The sequence below is a fragment of the Chrysemys picta genome, chromosome 8 (assembly GCF_011386835.1).
Source record: "Chrysemys picta bellii isolate R12L10 chromosome 8, ASM1138683v2, whole genome shotgun sequence".
Taxonomy (NCBI): domain Eukaryota; kingdom Metazoa; phylum Chordata; order Testudines; family Emydidae; genus Chrysemys; species Chrysemys picta.
Window position 1 is genome coordinate 94,037,607 of NC_088798.1, and position 26,019 is coordinate 94,063,625.

Genomic DNA, 26,019 nt, shown 5'->3' on the forward strand with positions numbered 1-26,019 from the left:
ACACAGCTCCTCACCTCAGTTTCCCTTCCTGGATCCCCAAATAAACTCCACCCAGGGTTTTTCCACTATCAGTCACCTCCTTAGGGTTGGATATATTAACAAGTTCAAAACTAAACATAGAAGTTTTCCCTCCAACTGAGAACAGCCCAAACTCCCCTGCTCAGGTCAGAGTCCTTTCTACCATAGCAGGCTACTCCCAGTCCTTCATGACTGGAGCAATTCCCTTGGTCTCAGGGTCTTCCCTGCAGAAGCATCTCTCACTCTCTACAGTCTCACTAAAACTCCTGAGCTTCCTCTTTATTGCAGCCACCTCCTGCTCTTTATAGGAAATTGCCTGATTCCCCTCAGATGGAGCTCATTCTGTAATCGGGGTTGGCTTGGCCTCAGGCTCCCCAGCCCAAGAGCAAGCTATTCTGTTACAGATGTCCATTCCATCAGACTGTCATGGACTTCTTGTGTGACCTTGTGCAAGCCACTTAACAGCTCAATATTTCAGTTCCATCACCTGATGATAAAACTTGCTTATCTTACAGTGGGTGGAAGAAGTGAGGGAGCATGAGTCTTTACTCATAAATATTTCTAACGCACTTTAATATTTCTGGATGGAAGTTTCCATGGTCCCTGTGCTGGTGGTAGGGGAAAGAAATGGCAGGTTTATAGCACCTGATGAGCAAAATTGCAAGACCAAAATCGGGCCTCAGTTCAGCACAAACCAAGAGTGAATCAGGGAGAAGCAATGGCTATGCGTTTTGCACACAGTCTCAAATGTAGGAGGTTATCTACTACAAAATTGCATTTTAACCAAATCTGGTCAAAACGGGGACCTGGCATTGTCCGGTCCGATGTGTCGGACACCAGGCCAGGGGGATGAGGGGGCCATCAACCCGTGCCAGCCTCTGCTCAGTTGGGGCTGCTTCCTACCTGCATCTCATGGGCAGGTAGCAGGCTCCTTGTCAGGCTGCAGCTTGCATCCTAGCCCCAGAGCAGAGGGAGCCCAGCTGGGGGCAGGGAGGGAGGTGGAGAGGATTCAGCAAGGAGGAAGAGGAAGGGGGACATCAGTGAGCGACAGAGGGAGGGAAGAGGCGGAAAAGGGCTTCAGGGGAGAAGGGGCATGGCAGGTGGTGGAGCAAGAGGGGAAGAGGCGGGGCAATGGGAGGGTCCAGTTTTCAGCAATTGGAAAGTGGACAACCCTACTTGTAGCACTGGGGATTCTAGCTGACTTCACTGTCTGTCTATGCAGGTAATGATTTTTCTGATTTGACTCAAAAGTTCAAGGCTTTCGTAGCACCCATGAAGTTGTTCCAGGTGACTTCTTTCTCCTCATACGTAGTTGGTCACACTCTGGATCCAGTGTTCAGAAGAGAGCTGGAAGTGATCAAATGACCATTCAAATATTAGAACTTTTTTATATGACTATTGATACAGTGCTTCCTAAACACCCTTTCCCTTGGATTTACTTTCCCATGTCACCATGGTTTATAGAGGATACATGACAGTTTACTTGAAAGGGAACACAGTTAGACAGCTGGTGGTGAAAGTCCCAGCCAAGGGTCCTGCTGATTGCAACACAAAGAATTTTTAAAGATTTATGCCATGGATGCCAGAGAGACAAAGAAAGGTTTCTTTGCATCTGCATAGTGTCTGCAAAGTCATACATAATAGAACTGTTCCATCTATTTGGTAGCTTGGTTTTTCTTGCTCTGAAGAATTTTCTGGTTGCTTTGTATATACATTTGTTTAGATTCAGATGTGGCTTACTGCATTTGCATGTTTAAGCAACCTCCTCAGAGGAGGAACATGGACATTTCTCTGCTTGAGTTTCAATCAGTGTTGCTCCTTGAAGTTCTAGAAGTGTTGGAGGACTTCATCCACCACCTGTACGTTGGCTGTTTAATTGCAGTGGTGAGTCAGATCATGAATGGCTCCTTGTGTGAGAATTCAGGGTTATTCTATAAATTATCATTTTTATGGAACATCAAACTAATTAACTTTTTTCAAACAGGTGAAGTTTATCACTATTATAACTCCACTGCCCATTAGTTTTACCAACCTATGCTGAATGATCAGAACATGATGTGTGTGTGACAAGGAAAAGATGATGAGCCTGGCCTGGGCCAAGATACTTCAGCATCTACTGGGCCTTTTCTGTTGTTTTGATTGAACTGCATTTCATCAAGCAACACTAAGGCATGAGTTCACAAAGAAATGGCTCAGATGCAGGTTACTGGGCAGAATGTGCATATTGTTGATACAGAGCAGACAACCTGCTTATTCATGCCTAATACACGGTGGAAACTTAAGTCCATATTTTTGAAGAGTTGCATGCCTATAATGCACATTTTAAAACACCTATGGGCATGCAAAACTCCCAGAGCTTGCACACACATTGGGGTTATACATATTCAGATTGCATGCATCAAGGGTTTTTCACATCTAACTCACAGACAGGGAAATAAACAGGCACACATGCTTAAGCATAGGTCCAAAATATGTACTTCACATATGTGGGCATTCCTGGACTAGTGTACAGAGCTACTTAGAAAATTATCAATGTACTGGACATAAGCAAACATTGTTTAGATCATAGGTTCTTTGGAGCAAGGACCTTGTCTTCACATCTGTCTAAAGTGTCTAGCACCCTATGGGTATTATAAAATTAATATTATGATAACAATAAATCCCTATATACCATTAAAATGCACCAATTCAATACATAAATGAAGATCTAGTCTAATGGCTGCTGTAGCATGAACATAATGTAATTTGCTAAGAGATATTGCATAGCCCTATGGTTAGAAGAAATGGTCTTGATGCACCATTGCTGCTCCAGAGGAAGTACAGGACAGTCTTGAAAAATATATGGAATATTCAACAGGTTAAAGACAAATAATGTCCAAGAGAGTGAAAGAGTCTAGTCAAGCAATGGGCACAATAACGCTCTGACAAACCTAAAGGCCAAGTGTTCCAGGAGCTTGCTGAGAAGCCAGCTGCTGTTGCCACAGGACAATAAGAGCAATAAGTACGTACAGTAATAAAATACTTTAGAAATTCTCTTGGCCAGATCCTCAGCTGCTATATATTGGTGCAGCTCCATTGAAGTCAATGGAGCAATGCCAATTAAGACTAGTTGGAGATTAGCTCTCTACCACCAGAGGTATACTACTGGGACAGTGAGCCATTTGGTGGAAAGCTGAAGAACAGAGTTGGATGGGAAAGGGCAAGAAGAGATGTTAAATAAAAATACACTTTTACCCCGCTATAACGCGACCCGATATAACACAAATTCGGATATAACGCAGTAAAGCAGCGCTCCGGGAGGGCGGGGCTGCACACTCCGGCGGATCAAAGCAAGTTCGATATAACGCGGTTTCACCTATAACGCGGTAAGATATTTGGCTCCTGAGGACAGTGTTATAGCGAGGTAGACGTGTACTACATGTATGGTATCTATTACAGTGAGATTTGGGCAAATATACTGTATTGAGGGGGAAAATATTTTTATTGTTGCTATAAATATAATTTATTTCTGTCTTACTGTAATTATTTGATTTACTGAGTACCAAGGGTTTTTACATAAAATATGAATGATACCTATGAAGCCCAGAAAATCATACATACGACGCCATTTGATGAACAACACTATATAAATGCAAAGTTTTATTATTATTGTGCCATTGATTCTGAAACAGAATTCCCCTTTGACTTCCTGGGAAATTACAAATTTCAAAGGGAGTTCTGCTGAAAAATCACACTATGCCCCAGTGCTATGGTGCAACATATGAAATTGAAGTAGGGTTACCATACGTCCGTTTTTTCCCGGACATGTCTGGCTTTTCGGCAATCAAACCCCCGTCCGGGGGGAATTGCCAAAAAGCCGAACATGTCTGGGAAAATGCCGGCCGGGCACTTCCCCTCCCACGGCGGCTCTGTTCCTCCCCGGACTCTTCGGCTCTGTTTAAGAGCCGAGCTGCCCGAGCGCTTCAGGCAGCCCCCTTGCCTCCGGAACCCAGCCGCCGGCCGGGCACTTCCCCTCCCGGGCTCCCCGACTCTTCAGCTCTGTTTAAGAGCCGAGCGCTACGGGCTTTGGGTAGCCCCCATGCCTCCGGACCCTGTGCCGCCAGAGCCCGGGAGGGGAAGTGCCGGGCCGGGGGCGCAGGGTCCAGAGGCATAGGGGCTGCCCGAAGCCCAAGCGCTACCGGCTTCACGGTTTGCCGGGCAGCCTCCAGACCCTGCACCCCCGGCTGGGCACTTCCCCTCCCAGGCTCCAGCTGCGCTGGGGAAGCGCCGGCCAGGGGCGCAGGGTCTGGGGGCTGCCCGGCAAACCGTGAAGCCGGTACCGCTCGGGCAGCCCTTTCCACATGGCTGGGAGTGGGAGGGAGGAGGGGGCGGAGTTAGGGCGGGTTGGGGCGGGGAAGGGGTGGGGAAGGGGGCGGAGTTGGGGCGGGGCTGGGGTGGGAAATGGGCGGGGGCATGGCCCTGTTGAGGGTCCTCTTTTTTAATAGTTTAAATATGGTAACCCTAATTGAAGGAGATATAATAATTCAGCACTAGCCACCCATCCTACACGTTTCCAAAAGTACTTGTTTTTTTAAAGTTTGTTTGATTCATTTGGACTCCCCAACTTGAACTGAAGACTGCCTCAAAAACTAGAAAGTAAACTAAATAAAGCCAAAGTACTTGTGAATTAGCACAAACCTGTCAAATTCTTCCTTATGGGCTCAGTACAAATGTAGTAATTGTGCATGTCACAATTCACTTTTTTGCATTTTTTGCAACTATTTTTCAGCATGTCTTTAAACTTTTTCAAGAATTACAATCTTATCTTTTTATTCACAGTCCAAGCCTCCTTTTTAATGCAGTTCCTAAAACAAAAAAATCTGTACAACTTCAATAAGGAAAATAATTTGCATGCATGTTAGATGTGGGCATTTTTACACATAGTTCGGTTGATTATCACTAATCATAGTTTGAAATGAGTATACAAAGTATACATCTGCAGAAAGCCAACTATGCTTTCAAATGCAGCTCTCATGACAACCTTTGGAAATCTGGCAGTAAATATCTGAACCTTCCTATATTATCAGTTAAACTCTGAGCTAAAAGGAACTCAATAGGTTCCCTTAAAAGGGGCACATGCAAAAACTTCTTCAAGTTCTATCCCAGCAAATCCCTCACTCATCAAATTTTGCTCTGAGATTTTGGCTTTGAGCAAACTTAATACTCAGTGCAAAACTCGGTCAAACCACTGTTTCATTTATTCTATTTCAACTTGGTTTGGCTTTGATATAAAAATATAAACTGAAATGTGCTGGAAACTTAATCCATGTTCACTTGAAATGGGGCTAAGTTTCCCCAAAGGTTTGCAGAGACTGGGAATGCTCCTCTGAATAAGGTTTACAGGATCTGGATAGAGGCTTAGAACCTCAGAGAGTTTGGAACTCCATTCCCAAACTAACTGTGTTTAGATTTAGATCACCCTCATACTGCAAGATTACATTATCCCTGAAATGCAGCATGTGATCTCTATAACAATTACATCCCAAAATCTTCATGTCAAGCATGTAACCTCCATATCAAGCCCAGAGCTTTCATGTCAGAACCACGGCTGAGCAGGTTTACAGATTACAACATGGGTGAGGAAACAAGGGCTAGATTTTTGAGTGGGGAGGATTTGGGATGTGGAAAGCAGGCTTCAAACTATTCCTGAGGTTACAAAAAGTAGTTTCAATGGGAGGAGCAATATGTTAAGGGAACTTATAATAAAAAGAGAGCTGGTAAAGTGAATTGGTTGCAGTGTTTGGAAAGCACAGTAAAGGAAATTAACAACAACCACTGTCTAGTCACTGAGCTGCCAAATTTACAAAACCAAAACCAAACCCTATTCAATAATTTTGCCTCCAGTTCAAAGGGGCATTCAGGAGTGCCACCAGCTTTTCCGCCGCCCTAGGCAGTGGAAGGTCCCGCCCCGAAATGCTACCCCCCCGCCCCAGAGGCAGCGGAAGGTCCCGCCGCGGAAATACCGCCGCGGTCACCATCCCCCAAATCGCAGCGACCTAGGCGAGCGCCTAGGTCGCCTAATGGGTTGCGCCAGCCCTGGGGGCATTTTAAACCTCTATAATAAACAGAGAGCACCAACGATATTTCCAAGAATGTTTGCAACTTATAAATAAAACAAAAGGTTAGGATGTTATAGGAATGGTGAGGAAATGAAAAACAGCAATTGTTTCTTAAGCCTCTTAGTATACTGAAGTAATTCACATATTGACTCTAGGGAAAACTTCATTTAATGGGGACTGAAATAGTATGATGAATTCAGGGAGCGGGATAGTTCAGTGGCTTGAGCATTGGCCTGCTAAACCCAGGGTTTTGAGTTCAATCCTTGAAGAGGCCATTTAAAGATCTGGGGCAAAAAAATAGTTGGGGATTGGCCCTACTTTGAGCAGCTGGTTGGACTAAATGACCTCCTGAGGTCCCTTCCAACCCTGATATTCTAAGGCTTTCCCCTGCCTTTCTGCTGAACACCACTAAGATGCCATTTGGTATTACTTCAGCAGAGCCTCTTGCTCTTAAAACTAACAGGTACATTACAGTATTTTCTTCCCAGGAGACACTACCAAGCAATGTAAAAATCATCTAGGCACTCAACACCAAGAGCAAAGTGCTGACCATGCTCACAGCACCAGTATTTCAGTAGTCTCAGGAGCCCAAAGGAAGCAAACAGAACACTCCAGTAATCAGCTGAAGCACAGTGTTCAGCTGTTCATTAAATAAGGTCATTTTTATAAGGGGGTTTTAGGATGGATTAGAAACTAAGATGGCCAGGGTTTTCTTTATTATCATTATTTTATAGAGTTTTTTTGACTGCCTGCAGCAGCGAATCAATGAGCCACTACAAATTGCTAATCACTTTGCCAGAAGATTCTGAAAAAGCACTAGAAAATTATTAATATTACCAATTTAAGAACCAGCTTCCTAAGCCTGTTTGTCTATTACAGCTGTAGAGTGTTCAACATCAACATTCGGCTTACACATGAAAAGGCACGTACGTGACTGATATTCAATAAAAAGTGGTCAGTGAGGTTGCATTCTGTCTAACTGAACAGTTTATACGGGCATCTCAACAATGCCAATAACTAGGTATTAAAAGGTAAAAGTTTATCACATCATCAGATTATTAGTTATCTTTTAAAATATTATTAGAAGGCTAATACAACAAGCTTACCTGTGGAAACCAAGAATAATAGCATGCATTGTGCTAATGCCAAAGACATAAGAACATAAGATCTGCCATATTGGGTCAGAGAAAGGTCCACCTTGCCTAGTATCCTGCCTCCTACAGTGGTCCATCCCAGAGCTTCAGGGGGAATGTACAGAACAGGGCAATTATGGAGTGATCCAACTCTGTCTTCCACTTCTAGCTTTTGGCAGTCAGAGGTTTAGGGTCTCCCTGAGCAGAGGGTTGGGTCCCTGGCCCTCTGGGCTAATAGCTATTGATGGACTTATCTGCCATGAACTTATTCATAGATTCATAGATTCTAGGACTGGAAGGGACCTCGAGAGGTCATCGAGTCCAGTCCCCTGCCCGCATGGCAGGACCAAATACTGTCTAGACCATCCCTGATAACATTTATCTAACCTACTCTTAAATATCTCCAGAGATGGAGATTCCACAACCTCCCTAGGCAATTTATTCCAGTGTTTAACCACCCTGACAGTTAGGAACTTTTTCCTAATGTCCAACCTAGACCTCCCTTGCTGCAGTTTAAACCCATTGCTTCTTGTTCTATCCTTAGTGGCTAAGGTGAACAAGTTTTCTCCCTCCTCCTTATGACACCCTTTTAGATACCTGAAAACTGCTATCACGTCCCCTCTCAGTCTTCTCTTTTCCAAACCAAACAAACCCAATTCTTTCAGCCTTCCTTCATAGGTCATGTTCTCAAGACCTTTAATCATTCTTGTTGCTCTTCTCTGGACCCTTTCCAATTTTTCCACATCTTTCTTGAAATGTGGTGCCCAGAACTGGACACAATACTCCAGCCTAACCAGAGCAGAGCAGAGTAGAGCGGAAGAATGACTTCTCGTGTCTTGCTCACAACACACCTGTTAATACATCCCAGAATCATGTTTGCTTTTTTTGCAACAGCATCACACTGTTGACTCATATTTAGCTTGTGGTCCACTAAAACCCCTAGATCCCTTTCTGCCGTACTCCTTCCTAGACAGTCTCTTCCCATTCTGTATGTGTGAAACTGATTTTTTTTCATAAGTGGAGCACTTTGCATTTGTCTTTGTTAAACTTCATCCTGTTTAACTCAGACCATTTCTCCAATTTGTCCAGATCATTTTGAATTATGACCCTGTCCTCCAAAGCAGTTGCAATCCCTCCCAGTTTGGTATCATCCGCAAACTTAATAAGCGTACTTTCTATCCCAATATCTAAGTCGTTAATGAAGATATTGAACAGAGCCGGTCCCAAAACAGACCCCTGCGGAGCCCCACTCGTTATGCCTTTCCAGCAGGATTGGGAACCATTAATAACAACTCTCTAAGTACGGTTATCCAGCCAGTTATGCACCCACCTTATAGTAGCCCCATCTAAATTGTATTTGCCTAGTTTATCGATAAGAATATCATGCGAGACCGTATCAAATGCCTTAGTAAAGTCTAGGTATACCACATCCACAGCTTCTCCCTTATCCACAAGACTCGTTATCCTATCGAAGAAAGCTATCAGATTGGTTTGACATGATTTGTTCTTTACAAATCCATGCTGGCTGTTCCCTATCACCTTACCACCTTCCAAGTGTTTGCAGATGATTTCCTTAATTACTTGCTCCATTATCTTCCCTGGCACAGAAGTTAAACTAACTGGTCTGTAGTTTCCTGGGTTGTTTTTATTTCCCTTTTTATAGATGGGCACTATATTTGACCTTTTCCAGTCTTCTGGAATCTCTCCCGTCTCCCATGATTTTCCAACTTATTCATTTAGCATCTCTGTAATAGCCTTGTCTTCCTTGAGTGCTCCTTTAACACCTTTGTCATCTAGTGGCCCCATTGCCTCTTTGGCAGACTTCCTGCTTCTGATGTACTTAAAAAACTGTTTATTGTTAATTTTTTGCATCTTTAGCAAGCAGCACCTCAAATTCTTTCTTGGCCTTCCTTATTATACTTTTACATTTTACTTGACAGAGTTTGTGTTCTGATTTCATTGGGAACTAGAAGGGGCTCGGCAACTCTAAAAAATCAGGCAAACAGTGGGCCATATTGAGACATCAATTTTTAAGTAGGATTATTTTTAATGAGTCATAATAGCACAATATGGCTCACTACATGTGTAATACACTGACAATGCATATGATTTTAACAGGAAAATTTGCTTAAAATAGATAGCGTGATATGGCTTAGTATTTGTCTTCAATTTTGTTTATTTTTATCCCTATATTAACTTGTTCACATCCTCTGAAAGCGATAAGACAAAAATCACTCATGTAATGTTCTTCAGCATGGCATACTCACTCCCCACTTCATTTTAGAGACAGTTTAAATCATTCCACCAACTCTAACCCACTCAATAACTATTTTCCTTCTTTACCAAGGAGGATACGTTTTACAGTAAGATTCATAAAAGGTTACTCTAATTCATTCTGAACATGTAATTTAAATTGTGCTTCTAGTTCCAAGTGTGCCATACATTACCTTATCCTTTGAAAAGCTGCAAAAATGAGAAACAGAGGAAAATGCTGCTGCTAAAAACTCCAACCATTCCAGAATAACTGAAAAACAATTGCCACAGTGAAACATTTGTCTGGATATTTTCGTACGTTTGTTAAAATCCAATTAAAATAAGTAGCTTCACTGTGCTCTCTCATTCTTGCTCTTTTATTCTTTCCTAGTTAGTCTCTCTTAAAGAACCACAGCTACACTCCAGCCAACTTTTAAAAAAAAATCTGAAGTCATCAGACTGGAAAAAGCACCAGAGAACAGACTGTTGTGAACAATTTTGAACTGGTCCTCAGGGAACATATAAAATGACTGTCAAACATTTCCATTTCTAATTTCTATAATTCTCTTCTCTTCAGGGATCCTAGCAACTGGAATTTTTCCTCCCACAGTATCTTCAGAGAGTTCAGTGTTAGGGTTCCTTTTTTCCATGTCTTTTCCAGGGTGATTGGTGCTAAAACTCCCCAGAGAACTATTACATATATTATATAAATTACAAAAATGCAATTCTAATCTCAAAAGTGAATCTGTGAAACTGGCATTGCTGAGGTCCCATGATTAGTGCCTCTCAATGACATCCCGATCAAATGTTATTAGTTTACTGTGAAAATGATGGGTTTTTCTAACTGCCAGCCCTGTAAATCCAAGATGGGCACTGGAAGTCAAACCAGATTATTTATGGCTTGAACATGAGCAGCAACAATAAAGATTCTGCAAATCAGATTCTGTCCTCAATTATACCTGTTAACCCCACTGCAGAAAATAGACTTCGCAGGCATAACTGAAGGCAAAATTTTGCTTTGCATATAGGGCTTGATCCACAGTCCACTGAATTCAATAGGAGACTTTCCAATAACTTCACTGGTATTTGGATTAGGTCCTTAAAGTTTAGTTAACATTTCTGTTGATGATACCCAAGCCAGAAGAGAATTCAGCTCACATTCCTCAAATTGTTGTGGATCTGCAGTGCTAACAAAAAGGAAAGAGTAGTAAAAACGTTTTGTCACTAAAGTAAGCCAATGTGAGCTGGAATACACAGCAGATCCGTCGCACTACATAAGGTGCCATTTTTACATAGTCCCTTTTCAGATTAGAAAGGACCACATCATTTCATGGAAAAGCCCCTGAGGGATTTATAAGAGAATTATAACCTTTTTAAACGTTCCTTAAACCATCCTATAGGGATTCATAAAGAACTATACCCATTTTATAGGATGGATAAAATACCTATAGAGAGGTGATCACCCTTTATGGAATTCTATAGGTCTCTAGAAAAATTACATTACCATACAACCCTATTGTGTTTACCTTTGTTAAATTCCATGGGATTTTTCCATAGAGATCATGACACCTACTTTTAAGATTTCAACATTGGCCTATTCTAATTAAAAACGGATGGCACAATATGACCCAACACAATCAGGCAAATTACCACTCAAAGTTAGAGAGCCCAAGTGACAGAAGGTTTGAGTGACCAGCAGAAAGTCAGCAAAAGGATGCAGCCTCCGCCAGTGGGTCTCCACAAGAGTACCAACTACAACTAGGGCCCTACCAAATTCACAGTCCATTTTGGTCAATTTCACAGTCATAGGATTTAAAAAATTGTAAATTTCCTGATCTCAGCTATTTAAATGTGAAATTTCAGTGTTGTGACTGTAGGGGTTCTGAACCAAAGATGGGTTGGTGGGGAGGTCGCAAGGTTATTGTAGGGTGGAGTTGAGGTACTGTCACCTTACTTCTGCACTGCTGCTGCCGCTGGCGCTGCCTTCAGAACTGGGCGGCCAGAGAGCGGCGGCTGCTAGCCAGGAACCCAGCTCTGAAGGCAGCGCCACCAGCAGCAGTGCAGAAGTAAGGATAGCAATGGTATGCCCTTACTTCTGTGCTGCTGCCTTCAGAGCTGGGCCCTCAGCCAGCAGCCACCACTCTCCCGCCACCCAGATCTGAAGGCAGCAGCGCAGAAGTAAGGGTTGTAATACTGTGACCCCCTACAATAACATTGCAAACCCCCTTTTAGGTCGGGACCCCCAGTTTGAGAAACATCGGTCTCCCCCATGAAATCTGTATAGTATAGGGTAAAAGCACACAAAAGACCAGATTTCACAGGGGAGACCAGACTTCACGGTCCGTGAGGAGTTTTTCCCAGCCATGAATTTGGTAGAGCCCTAACTATAACTCAGAGCTCTTCTTCCCCAATGGAGAGCTAGGTAACAATATTGAGTGCCTTTGCTTGTGGTGAATCCACCCAGAAATCAGCCTGACACTGAAGCAGGTCAGTAAAAATTACACTCCCCAATGTGGAATAATTTTGGACCAGTAATTAAATGGTATTTTTAATTACAGCAACATGATAGGTCTACTTATTAATACTAAACATGCAACTCCACATAGGGCAATATCCAAGGTGAGATGTAAGATAACTACTCCTCACAGTGAGTACTGTGTATCTAGAAAGGCACCAATAGAGGGGTGAAAATAGGCCAGTATGGGCCAGTACAGCAAACCGGTAAGAACTGGCTGCCGGTACCGGCCCGTACACAGCCGCTGCGGCAGCGCTTTAATATTGCTGCCCCTTTTGCCTACCCCTGTTGGCGACCCTACCAGCAGGGCCCCTGCTGCCCCAGGGCCCAGTGATTTAAAAGGGCCTGGGGCTGCCAGATGCCACTACTGCGGCAGCAGCCGGAGCCCCTGACCCTTTAAATGGCCGCCAGAGCCCTGGGCGGGACAGGACAGGCAGCGCGGATGAGCTGGCTGGGTCAGGCTGACCCCAGCCCCGCCCCTTCTAGGGGCCCGGAGCTGGGCCCCCATACCGGTAAGTCGTTTATGTTACTTTCACCCACCGCTGCATCAATAGTGCCATCTCCTGCTTTAAATCTCCTGAACAACAATAGCTATATATAGTTCAATAAGACTGGAGTAGAATGAAGACAAAACAATGAAGTTAGACTCCTTAAAACCAGCAAAACCACTTTTTAAGGGTTTGTTTCATATAATTGCTGACATGAGACCTGAACGTAAATCTTTAGGTCAATTTGTTTATAATCAGATTAGAATAATGAGATTATTCAGGTTATGTATCGACATCTAAATAATCAAACTTCTGATCAGTGGGGTGACTCTAACCAAACTGTTCTACTATGGTAAAATTCTGAAGAGCACACTAGTCAGTCTAGATAACTAGTTGGACACAACTTGACCTTCACCCAGATTTGACACAGTGCCTCTGGGCAAGGCCCTTGAAACCTCCTGATTTGGTGGTGGTGGTAACATAAGCAGGAAAACAGACCTGGATAACAGAATCACACCTTCATCAAGGTGCAGAAATGAAGCCTACTGAGATTTCAGACAAGCCTCTTATTCAGCATGATGGACAAGGAGCACTGCAGAATAAGCTTTTCACCCAGCAGTAGAATAAGAAACACAGATGATGATGATGAACTGAAGGCAACAGTCGGGGGATGGGGGCATTGAACATCTCACATCAGCAGGAACTGAAGATGAACATTCTCAGGGCCTGGTTTCATTTTGTTATTTTTCTGGTCATTTTGATCCTCTTCACTCAAGACATTTAAAATTAGACTGAAGAAAATACTAGAAAATATACTAAAGAGAACCATTTGAAGAGGCAGACAGATAAGATAATGTAATAGCCTTTTCTTCTATGCCTAATCCATGTGGTTTTATATTTTGTGGATTTCAAAATACATTTGCATTGAATTTTGTTTGTCAAACTTTTGCCTTGAGGCTCAAGTTATTAATAGTATGTACACACACACTAATTAAGTGTTCTTTCAGCTGTATTCACATGAAAATACTGACCTGCTGCTGCAGCTGGTTACATGAATCTCGGGTAAAATATGCCATATGAATACCATACAAATTATATATGTGAGATTTGCACTTTCAGTTAAAGGCCGTCAAGCTAAATTCTAAGTGGATACCAATTACTTTACTTCTTCCCCCATCCAACCTCACTTAATAGGATATGATCATTAAACTAAAGATAATTTGAGAATACTCCACAACCATCTCTTTATACCAAACGGCTACCATCAAAGGAGAAAAATACCCCAACAAACATCATTTTGTTAAAAGGATAAGGTGAGAATGGGGCCAAAGTTAGGGTGACCAGTTGTCCCAATTTTATAGGGACAGTCCCGATTTTGGGGTCTTTTTCTTATATAGACTCCTATTGCCCCCCCACCCCCTCCCAATTTTTCACATTTCTGTCTGGTCACCCTAGCCAAAGTCTACAACTCTTGCCATAATGAGTGGCAGCAGAGCATGTTTTTAAGGAACAAGAATCCTGTCAATTAATTTTCTGCCTACAGTCATATTGCCATGGATGTTTCAAGGTTTCCTTTGAACATTACAGCTACTTGAGATGCTCTGCGTGCATGGCTATGAAGTGGCCTACTCAAGGCCAGGCTTAAGGAAATGTGCATAATTTCCTCAAATTTAAAAGTAACTTTCATGCTAGCTTAGATTTTGGAAAATGTCTTGAAGAATAATTTATTTGCATGTATCTCTGCACTCATTATGTGGACAATAATCTAATCTAGTTCAGTGGCTCCCCCAACCTTTTCTTGTTGGAAAATCATTAGAATACTTTGGAGGATGGGCACCCCCACCAAGTCCCCTTCCACCACGTTTTGGCATAGTTGTTACTGTCTCTCCTTCTGTCTGTTCATTTGCTCTCTCTCTCTCAAATTCTTTTCTGTATTTTCTCTTCTTTTCCCTATCAGTTTTTTGTGTTTTTCTTTTTCATTAGTGACTCTCCACTCCTCCCCCAACTCAACAGAAAGCTACCTGTTGTTTGGGGTGTGTATCGTGTTATTACTTGGTGCTGCCCACAGCTATAATGAGAGCTGGAAGAAGAGAGAACAGGAGCTTAGAATGGCAGGCTACAGTCTAGACTTGCAGCCATATGCATGTGAGCTGCTCCCAAAGCCAGCTACATGGGAGGCCACTGAGAAGCAGAGAGAGAAGGTGAGTGCCAGTGGCTTTAAAGAAACCACCTGCTACTTTACTTACAGCAGCAGACTTGTTTGCAGTGGGAGCAGAATGGATACTTGTAGCTTACCCCAACCCAATTCACATTGCTATTATCCTCTGCCCTGTACCCCCGAACCACTCTGGTATACAAATGCACACACACAAATTGGGAGCCACTGAGCTAATGTTTAAAACTGGGGCTTTTCAGTTTTCCAACCTTTTCTCTCCTACTTCAGGTTTAAGAACTCATAGATATCTTTGTATGAGACCCAAGCCAACTGCTCTGGCAAGGGTGTAATTTTGGAATCAAGTGGAAAGGTTTAGTTTGTAATCTGCTCCTAAAATAAGAGGGGAGAAGTCTGTATGTAGACATTGCCTTAAAATTAGAGGGACTCAAGCCACAAAATTTTGACCCCGTTCCAGATGTCAAAACACAACAAGTTTAAGAGGTATCCAAACCCAAGCTTTTGGTTCAGTCTATGGTAAAGATTGAAAACATTTCAAAAAGGAATATCCAAGTGCAGAGGGTGAACACTAAAAGATCAGGGTGTTTGGATGTAAGGTGTTAACTCAGGACTATCTGTACTTAAAGTAGTAGTAGAGAAAGCACATCAAAGGTTGACACTCTTCTCACTGGATCAAATTCACCCTTTGCCAATATAAACTCTGCTTAAACAGCCTTAGCACAGGAAAACTAGGGGGTGGAGTAGGAGAAAAGAAATCTATCCTTCATCCTCAACTACTGTCCCACCTCGGAGAAGGAATTACATACTCCCTACACAGATACTGCAGTCCCTGGATTGGGTTAATTGTGGACCCACTGTACAAACATAGCCTGTCTCCAAATTCCCCTTTGCACTGACCTATTTGAAACTGGAGTGGAGCCCAGCTGCACTGCACACAAGGGGGAGGGAGGTTGCACAGTCATTCTGTGTGCTTGCTCTGCAGCCCTTCTCAGCAACACAGCTGCAGGTTTGCATGTTGGATACTTTCTGTGGCCCCTGAAATTCTGGTTACATTTCACCCACAGTGAACATGAATCTCCCATTAGCCTCAATGGCACCTATATATGGATACATGTCCCTTAGTATTAACATTACATTTTGTTGACTGCACAATCTGTAGCTATTAGCTTATCTGGAAAACTTCCACTTTGCATATTTGTCTTTGGTCCATCTCATTACTTTCAAATGGATTAACTTCCACATGCCGGGTATTCTTTATCTGCATGCCAACTATGGAACATACATCAGAGACAAACGTGGTTTTTCCCTCCATTCTTCTTTCTTTTAAAAATGAACGTCTTTCACGTCCATTCCCCACCTCCGAGAGTATCTGAGCTTTACATTTTCACAGGAGGTAGTTAAGCTGCTCTGCTAAGAGCATCTTAGCACATAACTACAGTAACTAGTTGCTTTAGAGCACCTCCCATAGTTTCGGCCCATTAACCTGAGCACAACCGCTTGATTAATTAATGCTTATATAGGCACAGTTGGCAGCGTCTAATTAAATAATTATGGCTAAGCAGCTGCACAGAAGTTGTAATGTCCCACTAGAAAGCCAGCTGTCAATTTTACTGGTCCTCAAAGCTTTCAAAAAATGACTTTTGGAGATTAGATGTAAAAGGGCTTTTTCCACTCTACACATTATCTATATGTATTGCCCCTGTTCTTACATTAGCTCTGCCCATCACCAGATTATGAACATGCAGCTGTAAAATCCCTGCAATTCGACAATGGCAATTGGTACAGTAACTGGAGACAAACTAGTCACAATGGTCTGAATTGGATCTAGATTGAGCAGGATGAGTTTGCATCGTGGTCATTGGTTTGGCCCATTATACAGATAGGGACCATTTAAAAAATTTAGGTCTGGATCGAGGTTAGAACTTCAAACATCCACAAAATGGAAGTGTGTTCAGATAGGGTCAGACACAAATCCTGTTGAATTCAATGAGATTTTTCCAGGGATTTCAGTAGGTTTGGATCAGGCCTCGGATGGACTAGGGAAGCAAAGTTAGATCAGGCTCATTACACACACTCACACTCTCTTTTTGCTCTCAGATATTTCTAAAGCCCTTATCACCTTGATATCTAAGCATCATCACTAATACTCACAAAAAGATAGCCAATACCTAGCACAGTCTATGAAGGATAAAGTTCTGAAGAATATGAATATAAGATATCAATGATCTTTATTTGCTAATTAACATAACATTATTTGGGTCCTGCTTCAGTTTTTAAAATAGTTGGTAAAATTCCAGCAAGCGTATAGCTTTTTCTGATTTTTTTTTTAATTTAAATATGATTTACTACCATACATTTCTGGAATTACACTAATTCTACTGTAACTTCATGTCAGATATTGATTTCAAATGTTAGAAACCTAGTAATATACATCCTCCAGCTCAGCTTGACTTTGAGCTGATCCAAGACCTCTGAAGTATTTTACCAAGAAGTCCTGCTATAAAACTAATTTTCAATAAATCTATGCATATCAAAAATACAGAAGGCTTTTTTGGCAAGCTAACTTAAGCACTATTACATAAGCAGATTTGGGCTGCCTGTTGAGCTCAGTAACGGGACTAGGTGGTACTCAGCTGAGTGTTGCACTGTAGTTTATTACATGTCGATAAACTACTCAAGTTCTGGGCATCTTTCAACACAAACAGTCAACTCTTCATGTTACTGGGGATATATTGACTACAATCGTTATACAACGTAGCAGGTGAGACAAGTAGCTGTTGTTCACCTTTCTATCCCTCTGCCCAACACATGATCTTCAAAAGATGATAAACTCCACTTGTGCAAAGGGACTAGGGAAACATTCTCTCCTTTACCTTATTGAAGTAAAAGTAAAATAGCTTAGCCCACTCCTAGAATATTTAAGTCCCAGAGTTGTGGAATGATTTTCTGATACAGGATTATGGAATCAAAATTACCCTAATGTTACCATTGGTAACAGTGTCCCTGGCTGAATATCAATTTAGGAAGTTAATGAGCCTGCTAGAGCTATCAGATCAAAATTAGTACAACAGTATGTGATCTGATGTGATTCCCGTTAGCAGGACATATCCATCTAGTTAGGAAGGATCTGCTTTTCATAGCGTGTTTCATAACAGCATGTAGCCACCTGCCTATCTATCCACTGAATCCTCATTTTAAAGAACATAAGTTGGTTCTGAAAAAGATCCCTGTTGAAAAGGAGCCAGCACGACTGCATTTTTTTCACTTCCTTACATGTGTGCGTGTCAGCCTTGTTGACAGATGGCTTGGCTGACTGTGCCTATTGTCAAACATCTATTACCTTTGTATATTGAATCTCATTTGAAGATTTTCTGTAATTAAATCTACAGTGTGTTTGCAAGGCTTACATTACATCCAGGGAGTACTCAGGAAATGTGTAAGGCAGTCAAATGGCTGATTCACAAAGCCTCGGATAGCAACACCTTTCAGTGGTGGGGAAGAAAAGGTGCTTTTGGCAGTCTGTGCTGCCACCTAGCCAAGACCACACCACTGAGTTCAGTGTTAATTTACATTTTAAAAGCTTATACTAAAGCATATCCCCTTGGATTCTGTTGTATCAGAAGAGAACTTCCATCAGCTGCAGAGACAATGAAATCAAACCTGCTAGTGCTCTGAAAATGAAATACACACCAAATGAGACAGGCTTTAACCAGATAATTATTTTTCCCTACAAATCTCTTGTACTTACGGTAGAAGACATATTCAGTGTAGCTGGACCAGACTTTATCATCTGTGTACTGATTGACAAAAGAAGCCGTCACTGAGGAATTGCAGGCCACCATGTGGAATCCACATTCTGACAACATGTCAAAAGCCCTCTCCAGGTGCTTGAACTTGAGATAGAACCTGGAGGTGTATCTTTCCGGTGCCCTATCTGGGTCTCTACTCTCATTCAAACTTTCTCCAAAGACCTCTTTGACTAGAGCAATCCTTCCACAAACCAAAATCCTCGGGACTCTCCTGAACTTGGCATCAGCTTGGCTCTCTCTGCCCATGGTGCACGACCCCCTGTACCCAATAGTAATGAAACCCCATTTTCGATCTGAAGGTAAGAGTGATGATGGGGGGCATATTCTTGTGTCACTGCCTTGGGAGACCTCCTCGTAGTCGCTGTGGCAATAGTCATCGGGGCTTTGCTTGACATCATCAGGAGTTAGAAGTTTGACCAAGTCTGGGAGCTGAAAATATTCAGCTTCCCTTTTGAGCCTTCCCTTTTCTGGGAAGTGATCAGGCAGGACCACTTGCTTGTCCCTGAGATAGTCCAGAATGTAGCGGAAGAGGAAACCATCTCTATCAATGAAGAACCTTCCCTTGGAGTCCTTAGCTAGATCACTGGCTGTGTCTCTCTTGGGGGTGAACATTTTCCACAGCAAGGAGTGGGGGATGCCCACTAAGGTGGAATGGCGAGTGAAGTATACTTGACCACCTACGTTTAGCTCCACCACCTCTGGGAAGGCATGTAGACCAGCCCCTTGTTCTCTAGGAGGGAGGTAAGTCCTGCAGTTTCCACTCAAAGCCATTGTATTTTAAAACAAAAATCAGCCACACGGAATGGCAGGACTATCAATCACATCAAAGAGTAGAATGAGGCTCCTCCACCAGACCCCCAAAAGGACTCATAATATTTAAGAAATGAGGGGGGGACAAAAAGTTAGTTTGTTAAAAAAATCAGAATTGTCCAGAAGTGACTATGTCACGGAAGCTGGCAAAGAGCTTAAAACCTAAACAATGGATGGAGAGCAATAACTTCATGAAATGCAATTGGATCTTCCAACAAAGTCCCAAAAATCAAGATCAAGCCCAGCCTACGATTATTCACAGGTCTGTTAAAGGGGGGAAACAAAATAAGACAATTATTTCCCTAAGCATCATAAAGTTAAAATAGAGGGAAATAGGTCAGTTCATAAAGCCCCCTCTAGTACTGATTGCAGGAGAGAAAATCAAGATCTTTTGCTAAATAAAATTTTTGGCAAGTTTTTTTTTTCTCCCCAAGCAATAATTAACATGTTTGGGGAAGGGGATACATATGGCAACATTTTGTTAACAAGAAAATACATACCTCAACTTTAAACAAGTGTCTAATTTAGAGCCTTTACAGATGAGAGAATGAGAGAGCATCAAGTCTTACCTTGGTTACAGTTAATGTATAGTTCTTGTGAAGGAAAGAAAATTTTCAGAGCAATCAGAACACACACAGGCTTACACAGAGTCCAGTTAATATCAAATCCAACCCCAGAAAGGGACAGAAAAGGTAAGAAAAGTGCTCTTAAGAATAGCCATCCATGTAGATCTCAAGAGTTAAACTGAGTCACAGGAAAGTTAACCGGGATGGGTAACGATGAAAAACCAATCTATATAGCAATATCTGAGATGGAAAAAAACAAAACAAATCCCAATCAGGATCCTTAAAAGAAAGAGAGTTTCAGAAAGGACCTTGGTTTAGATGACTTGCAGAAACCCCAGAATCTGAGAAAAGAACTGGCATATTTCAGTGGGTTCCCAAAGTGGTATCCTGCCTGGCAGGAAGGGCAAAGAAGCTCCCATGTTCCCAGCAAGGGTAAGAGAAGACAAGCCTGCAGCCGTCTGAAAGGATGCCCAGGGTAGCTGCTTGGTCTGCTCTTGCTGCCCGAGCTGCTGCTCTCGCTGCTGAGCTGGGTGGTTCCACAGTTCCCAGTGCAGTTCAGATGCTGTTGTTTCAGCAGTGCAGGGAAGAAACCATCCAGGGAAATGACTATTACATCATCTTAAAGGAATATGGCTTTGAGAAAACAGAAGAACCTAGAGGGGGACTTTCTGGTTCATTTTCCTTTTTTTATTTTTTAACAAGTTACAGAAGCAGCAGCACTGCCCAGTGCTGCCATAGACAGCTATTCCCAAAGCAGCTAGAGGCTCCTCCAGGGAAGGTTGATCTCTGGGTGGACAGAGAGATTCCAATTGCTGCTTCTTTTGCAGATTTCTGTTTTTTAAGTTCAAATAAAGTTCTTTCCTGCTGTAAGCACAGGGTTTTTTTCCATTAATCTTTTAGCATTACATACATTTCTCCTACAGCACAAAAATTCATCCACCTATACAGCACAGAATCAAATGTGATTTTACTCAGGGACACACAGATACATACAGCAAAATGATTGAACGTGTAAAGATTCAAAATGAACTTTTCTATATTTTATCACAGTCGGTTAATTCATCTTTCAATTCCCTGACACAGACCTTACTGGAACCAATTATGAAAATAATGTGGACTACGCAAGAGAAAAGCAAGTTTTTTAAAAAATAATCAGAACAGAAGCACAATTTCCCCATTGAACTGTAATTTCATAGTTAAACTAATTTGTAGGGGATTTCTAACACAGGAGTTTAAAATAACCATGGGGACTTTGTTAACGGGCTTGTGAGGTTGTAAAAATGAGCAATGTTTGAAAACATTTTAGCTAATATGTGTTAATTAAGCTGTATTTTACTGGTACATCAGCTTTATTGGGCCATTATAGTTTTGAGCAAACCTTCAGGCAGTGAGATAAATATAACATGTGCCATTCAGCTGAAGACTCATTCTGCTCTCACCTGTGATGGTGTAAATAGGCATTAGCTCCACTGAAGTCAGTGGAGTCACACCATTGTGGGATTGTCATCAGCAAGGCAGGAGAAAGCAGCAAAGAGTCCTGTGGCACCTTATAGACTAACAGACGTATAGGAGCATGAGCTTTCGTGGGTGAATACCCAATTCTTCGGATGCATGCATGTATTCACCCACGAAAGCTCATGCTCCTATACGTCTGTTAGTCTATAAGGTGCCACAGGACTCTTTGCTGCTTTTACAGATCCAGACTAACACGGCTACCCCTCTGATACAAGGCAGGGGAGAATCACGGACATTGTTTTCCAATCGTTCAACCATGATAGTTTCTATTTGGCCCTGTCTAGATCCTAGAATTGACCGTGACCACCTAACACATTTTTAAACACCACTGTCTTTGTCTAGTATACAGACGCTCCCCGACTTACGCCAGCGTTCCATTCCGGAACGCCTTGTGTCACTCGAGTTTTGCGCAATTCGGAAACGTATACCCAACCATTACGCCAAAAACAAAACAAAAACAAAAAAACCAAGCCACCTCCTATTTCTAGTTTACGAAACTTTTTCCGTAAGTGCAGATTTGCGTAACCTGGGGAGGCGTCTGTATGTGTTAAATGGTATACAATATGTTAATTAGCACATATTAGCTGAAACATTTTCAAACATTGCTCATTTTCCCAATCTAGACAAGCCTTTTGACAAAATTAATAAATGTCTTGACTCATAAATATACCTGAAACAATCACCTTGCTGAATGACAAGTGAACCTATACTTAAGAAATATTTTACTTCCTTTATTATGAGGCAGATTCTGATCTCATGCCAGTGTAACTCCATTGGCTTCCACTGAAGTTATGATTTACAACAGTATAAGTGACATCAGCATCGGCCTCAGTATATTTAAACGTGGTCAAAATTGTGTGCCAACTAATATATCGAATTCATATCAATCAGGCATTCTGGAGTACTTAAACACTGATTTCAGCCAGGCATGCATAACTTTTAATTCACATTTTAAACCTTTTTAATCTTTAATTTGTTGTAAAATACAAGTATCTCCATGTGTAACGCCTCCCTTCATCACCACCCTGCTAATAAAGTCCAGGACACTTTACACAGTCAGCACATTAATAAACTTCTCATTGCTTATTTATATTTAATTCAGCCTATTCAACCAACTCATTAACCTGTTGTAGCTTCAATAACTTTTTTCATAGTGCAAGACTAACCTACAGTATATTTAGCATGCTTACAGCGCCACCTTATGGTTCATAGATACAATTACAGTTACATTATTTAAGAACATGATGGCTGTACTTTTACATCTTTAGCTAGCTTTCAACTTTTATCCAGGAACCATTGTTGTGTGAACTAATTTTTGCTTTTTGTTTTTAGCTATTTAAATTAAGCCAGAAATTCAAAGAAAATACCAATTATACATTGGGGAAACAACTTTTTTATGGAATGCTGTACTTCTAATTATAAAGATCCCCAATCAGAAAACATATATTAAAGTCCATTCTTCTTCAGCAAAGAATTAAACACATGCTTAAAGTTAAGTCAATAGGACTTAAGCATATGTTAAATCAAAGTCATAATAGTACATGTTGTAACTGTTTACAACAAACATCACCCTGAAATTACATATGCATTAAAAGGCGGATCCTATGCCTTTCACATCATCTTTACCCAAAAACAAACGCTATTCAAAATTCTCTGAGAGTATGATAATCAAATAAGAGTCTTAGTTCCAAGACCCGAAAGCACAGTTTTAAGCACAACTCCGTTTTCATCACTGTGTTTTTGCATGGTTTAATTGTCTATACCTGTCTTGGGCATTCAAAACTAATGTGTGTACTCAATCTGAGGTTTTGTGCTTGCAAAAATGGGGTAATCAAAAATTGCTCATTCAAAGTTGTGCCTGCAATTTCAGAGGCCAGACCGAGATTTTGAAAATGTAGCCTTAATTTTATGTACATAAAATACCAACACAATGATTTGAAAGATGTATTACTTTACTGTAATGTATCAAAATTAAAAGGGGAAAATTATTTATTTGAATACCTTCTGATTTAAAAAGTGAATGATGAAATCTAAAGCTGATGTTCAAAAGGAGAGCTAAACATTTATTCAAAATCTGTATTTTTTCTTAAAATGGTTTCAGTTGGAGGCAATGGTTGGGCTCCCAGGTTAAGTATCTCAATTAGATTTCTGGATTTGACTTCTAATTCCAGTTCAGCAGGGCCTGGGGACACTGTGGACGTTGTGCAATTGAGCGTCAGAAGGAGGAGGATAGGGAATCTTGCATAACTTGGTTGCAATCCTTTTAGCCCAATTTAATAGTTGCCATGTCAAGATCACAAAGGCCTTGTCTAGACTAGGATTTAAAGATGTGATGTTAGAACATGTCTGAATTAACACATTGGAAAAGCCTAGTACAAACAAGGTAGTGTAGAATTTAGGCTGGGTTGATGCGTAGGCTTCCACTAGGATTTAACTCAGTTTAGCACCTGTTAAAAGTAGTGTGCCTTGTCTATACACTCTAGAGTTCTCAAATATGTTAGGTGGAACCTGCTAATTTATATGTTCTAACAACACATCTTTTATCCTAATCTACACGAGGCCAATCATGGCCTACAGACTGGGTGGGAATTTTAGGATCAGTTCACCACTGGTCAGTAAAAGCTGAGCCTGCTCATACCAGAGCTAAATTTGCCCCTAGTGACTACACAGCATGCTACCATGAGTAAGATCTGAATTCCAATTCCAACCTTTTGGGAGAGCATGTCTTGGAAGTACTGCAGAGGCATCAGGTTCACTCTGCCTCACTTCACTTTATACTGAGTGTTTCAATGATAGACAGATTCCAATAAAGAGCATGGTGGTGCCTGTAAACATTCCCACAAAGTACTCTGGCAATGATACAGTGTGATTATAACACTGATGTGTTTAAGCGCCAAGTCCTTTTGAAACATTATAATCAGAATTGCCCTTTGAAAAGAACAATTCCTTTAGAATCTTAGTCATAACAGCTTTAGAAATGCATTCGCACTTTTCAAATAACAAATGAAATAAATTCAGTCCAAGATCTTGTTTCTTTACAGAGGATTTTTCAATGCTGAAATGTAATGCAATTTCTTTTGGTACAATTGCTTCCTTAGTAAAGCATCACATAAAGCTTCAAAGCCAAGCACAAGCCATCAGCCAAATTCAGCTAAATGCAGCCTGAAAAGAGTAAAACTCCCACCTCTCCGAGCCAAATATTGGCATAAGATATACATACGGTCAGGTATAAAATATATATAAGGTATATACACATATAAGGTCAGGTATAAAATTATGATCTTAGTTACTCCAGTGTAAAACCACAACTCATCTGAAATCCAATGTAGAGGAAGTGCAGCATCTACCAGAAGGGAGTAAGATGAAACATGTTCTTCCTTTTAACTAATACCAGAACCACCTTCAATACTCCTGGAGGAAAATTTAGTCCTGGCATAAAGTGTAGCTTCCAAAGTGACAGGAAAGCTATGCTCAAATCTGGTAAATCAATGGTGTGACATCATTCCTGGAAACATCACCATTTAGATGCAATTGTTTTTGCGAAGTGGCATAATAACATTAAGGCTTTCTAGAATTCATGGGACTAATGTGTAAGACAAACATTGTGGGCGTCTATCTCTAATAAAGAAACACTGATTATTTAAAGTAAAGAGTACATATTTGCCTAAATCTATAACAATCATAACAGATATATAGAAATATATCACATTCCATCCCCCAGAACCACTTTAAAGACAAATATACAAACTATATACAGGAATCAGTTTATGTATCTACAGTGTGAAATGTGGAAGCTGTTTAACAGCACACAGCAACACTATGCAATAGTTTAAGATAGTAAGTGAAGAATATAGTTCCCAGCTGAAAATTAAGAATTTTGAAAGGGAGAATATAATAGTCTGAGCTGGAATTTGGCTGGGACATTTGAGTGGGGAACTTGGATGACTACAAGTGATCAGAATCTAATTTTTACGCGATACCCAAAAGACAACACATTCCAGCAGCATAGTGCTCGCTAACATCTGATTCAGAAATGACTGGGAGGGAAAAGCGCCATATCCTGCAGTACTTGGTGTTCTTTGGCAGTTCCATATTTACATCCTGATCCAACCCAACCCTGCTTATATTATGAGAGAGGAGCAGATCACAGCATATGGTGCTATTCCTGGGGAACATTTACACTAACCCTTATGTACACTTTAAGGCCCCTTTATACTGCCAGAGCACTATAAAGAAGCCTTACTATAAATAAGAATCAGACACCAACTCCAGTAGATAAACTCTGGCTATTGCAATCAAACCTCCATCTAAACCTGTGACCTTTTCTTTTCACAGAGAAGCAAAAGAGTGCGAGCTCCACGCTGCTCCAAAGTAATGTACCTTTAAATAAAATAAATTGTTCTAGAAATGTTTATAAAATGCATTGTGCTCAGTGCTCACTTTCTAGCACTCAGCAGTCTTCACATCACTCAGGGAAGTTTGGAAACTGACAAAGAACTCCAAGTTCTGAATATGACAAGGAAAGGTACAGCAATCAGTTGGAATAACAAGTTGCCGATTGATACAGCAGTATGAGTTACATGTGGTAAAAGTCTCACCTGCTGAAACTCAGCAATTCTTGTGAATGAGAAGTCCTAATAA

At 41.3% G+C, this 26,019-nt stretch overlaps 1 protein-coding gene across 1 annotated transcript in view; it reads right to left on the minus strand.

The window, feature by feature from the left end:
* KCTD16 (potassium channel tetramerization domain containing 16) overlaps window positions 1-20,473 on the minus strand; it is a 165,783-nt gene extending 145,310 nt beyond the window's left edge. Inside the window, exons 1-2 of the mRNA XM_005302855.3 lie at window positions 19,867-20,473; window positions 18,427-19,561 (exon numbers count right to left, since the gene is read on the minus strand). Coding sequence (XP_005302912.1) covers window positions 18,427-19,258 — 832 coding nt within the window. The 5' untranslated portion in view covers window positions 19,259-19,561; window positions 19,867-20,473. The remainder of the gene's footprint in view (window positions 1-18,426; window positions 19,562-19,866) is intronic.
* Window positions 20,474-26,019: the final 5,546 nt, after the last annotated feature.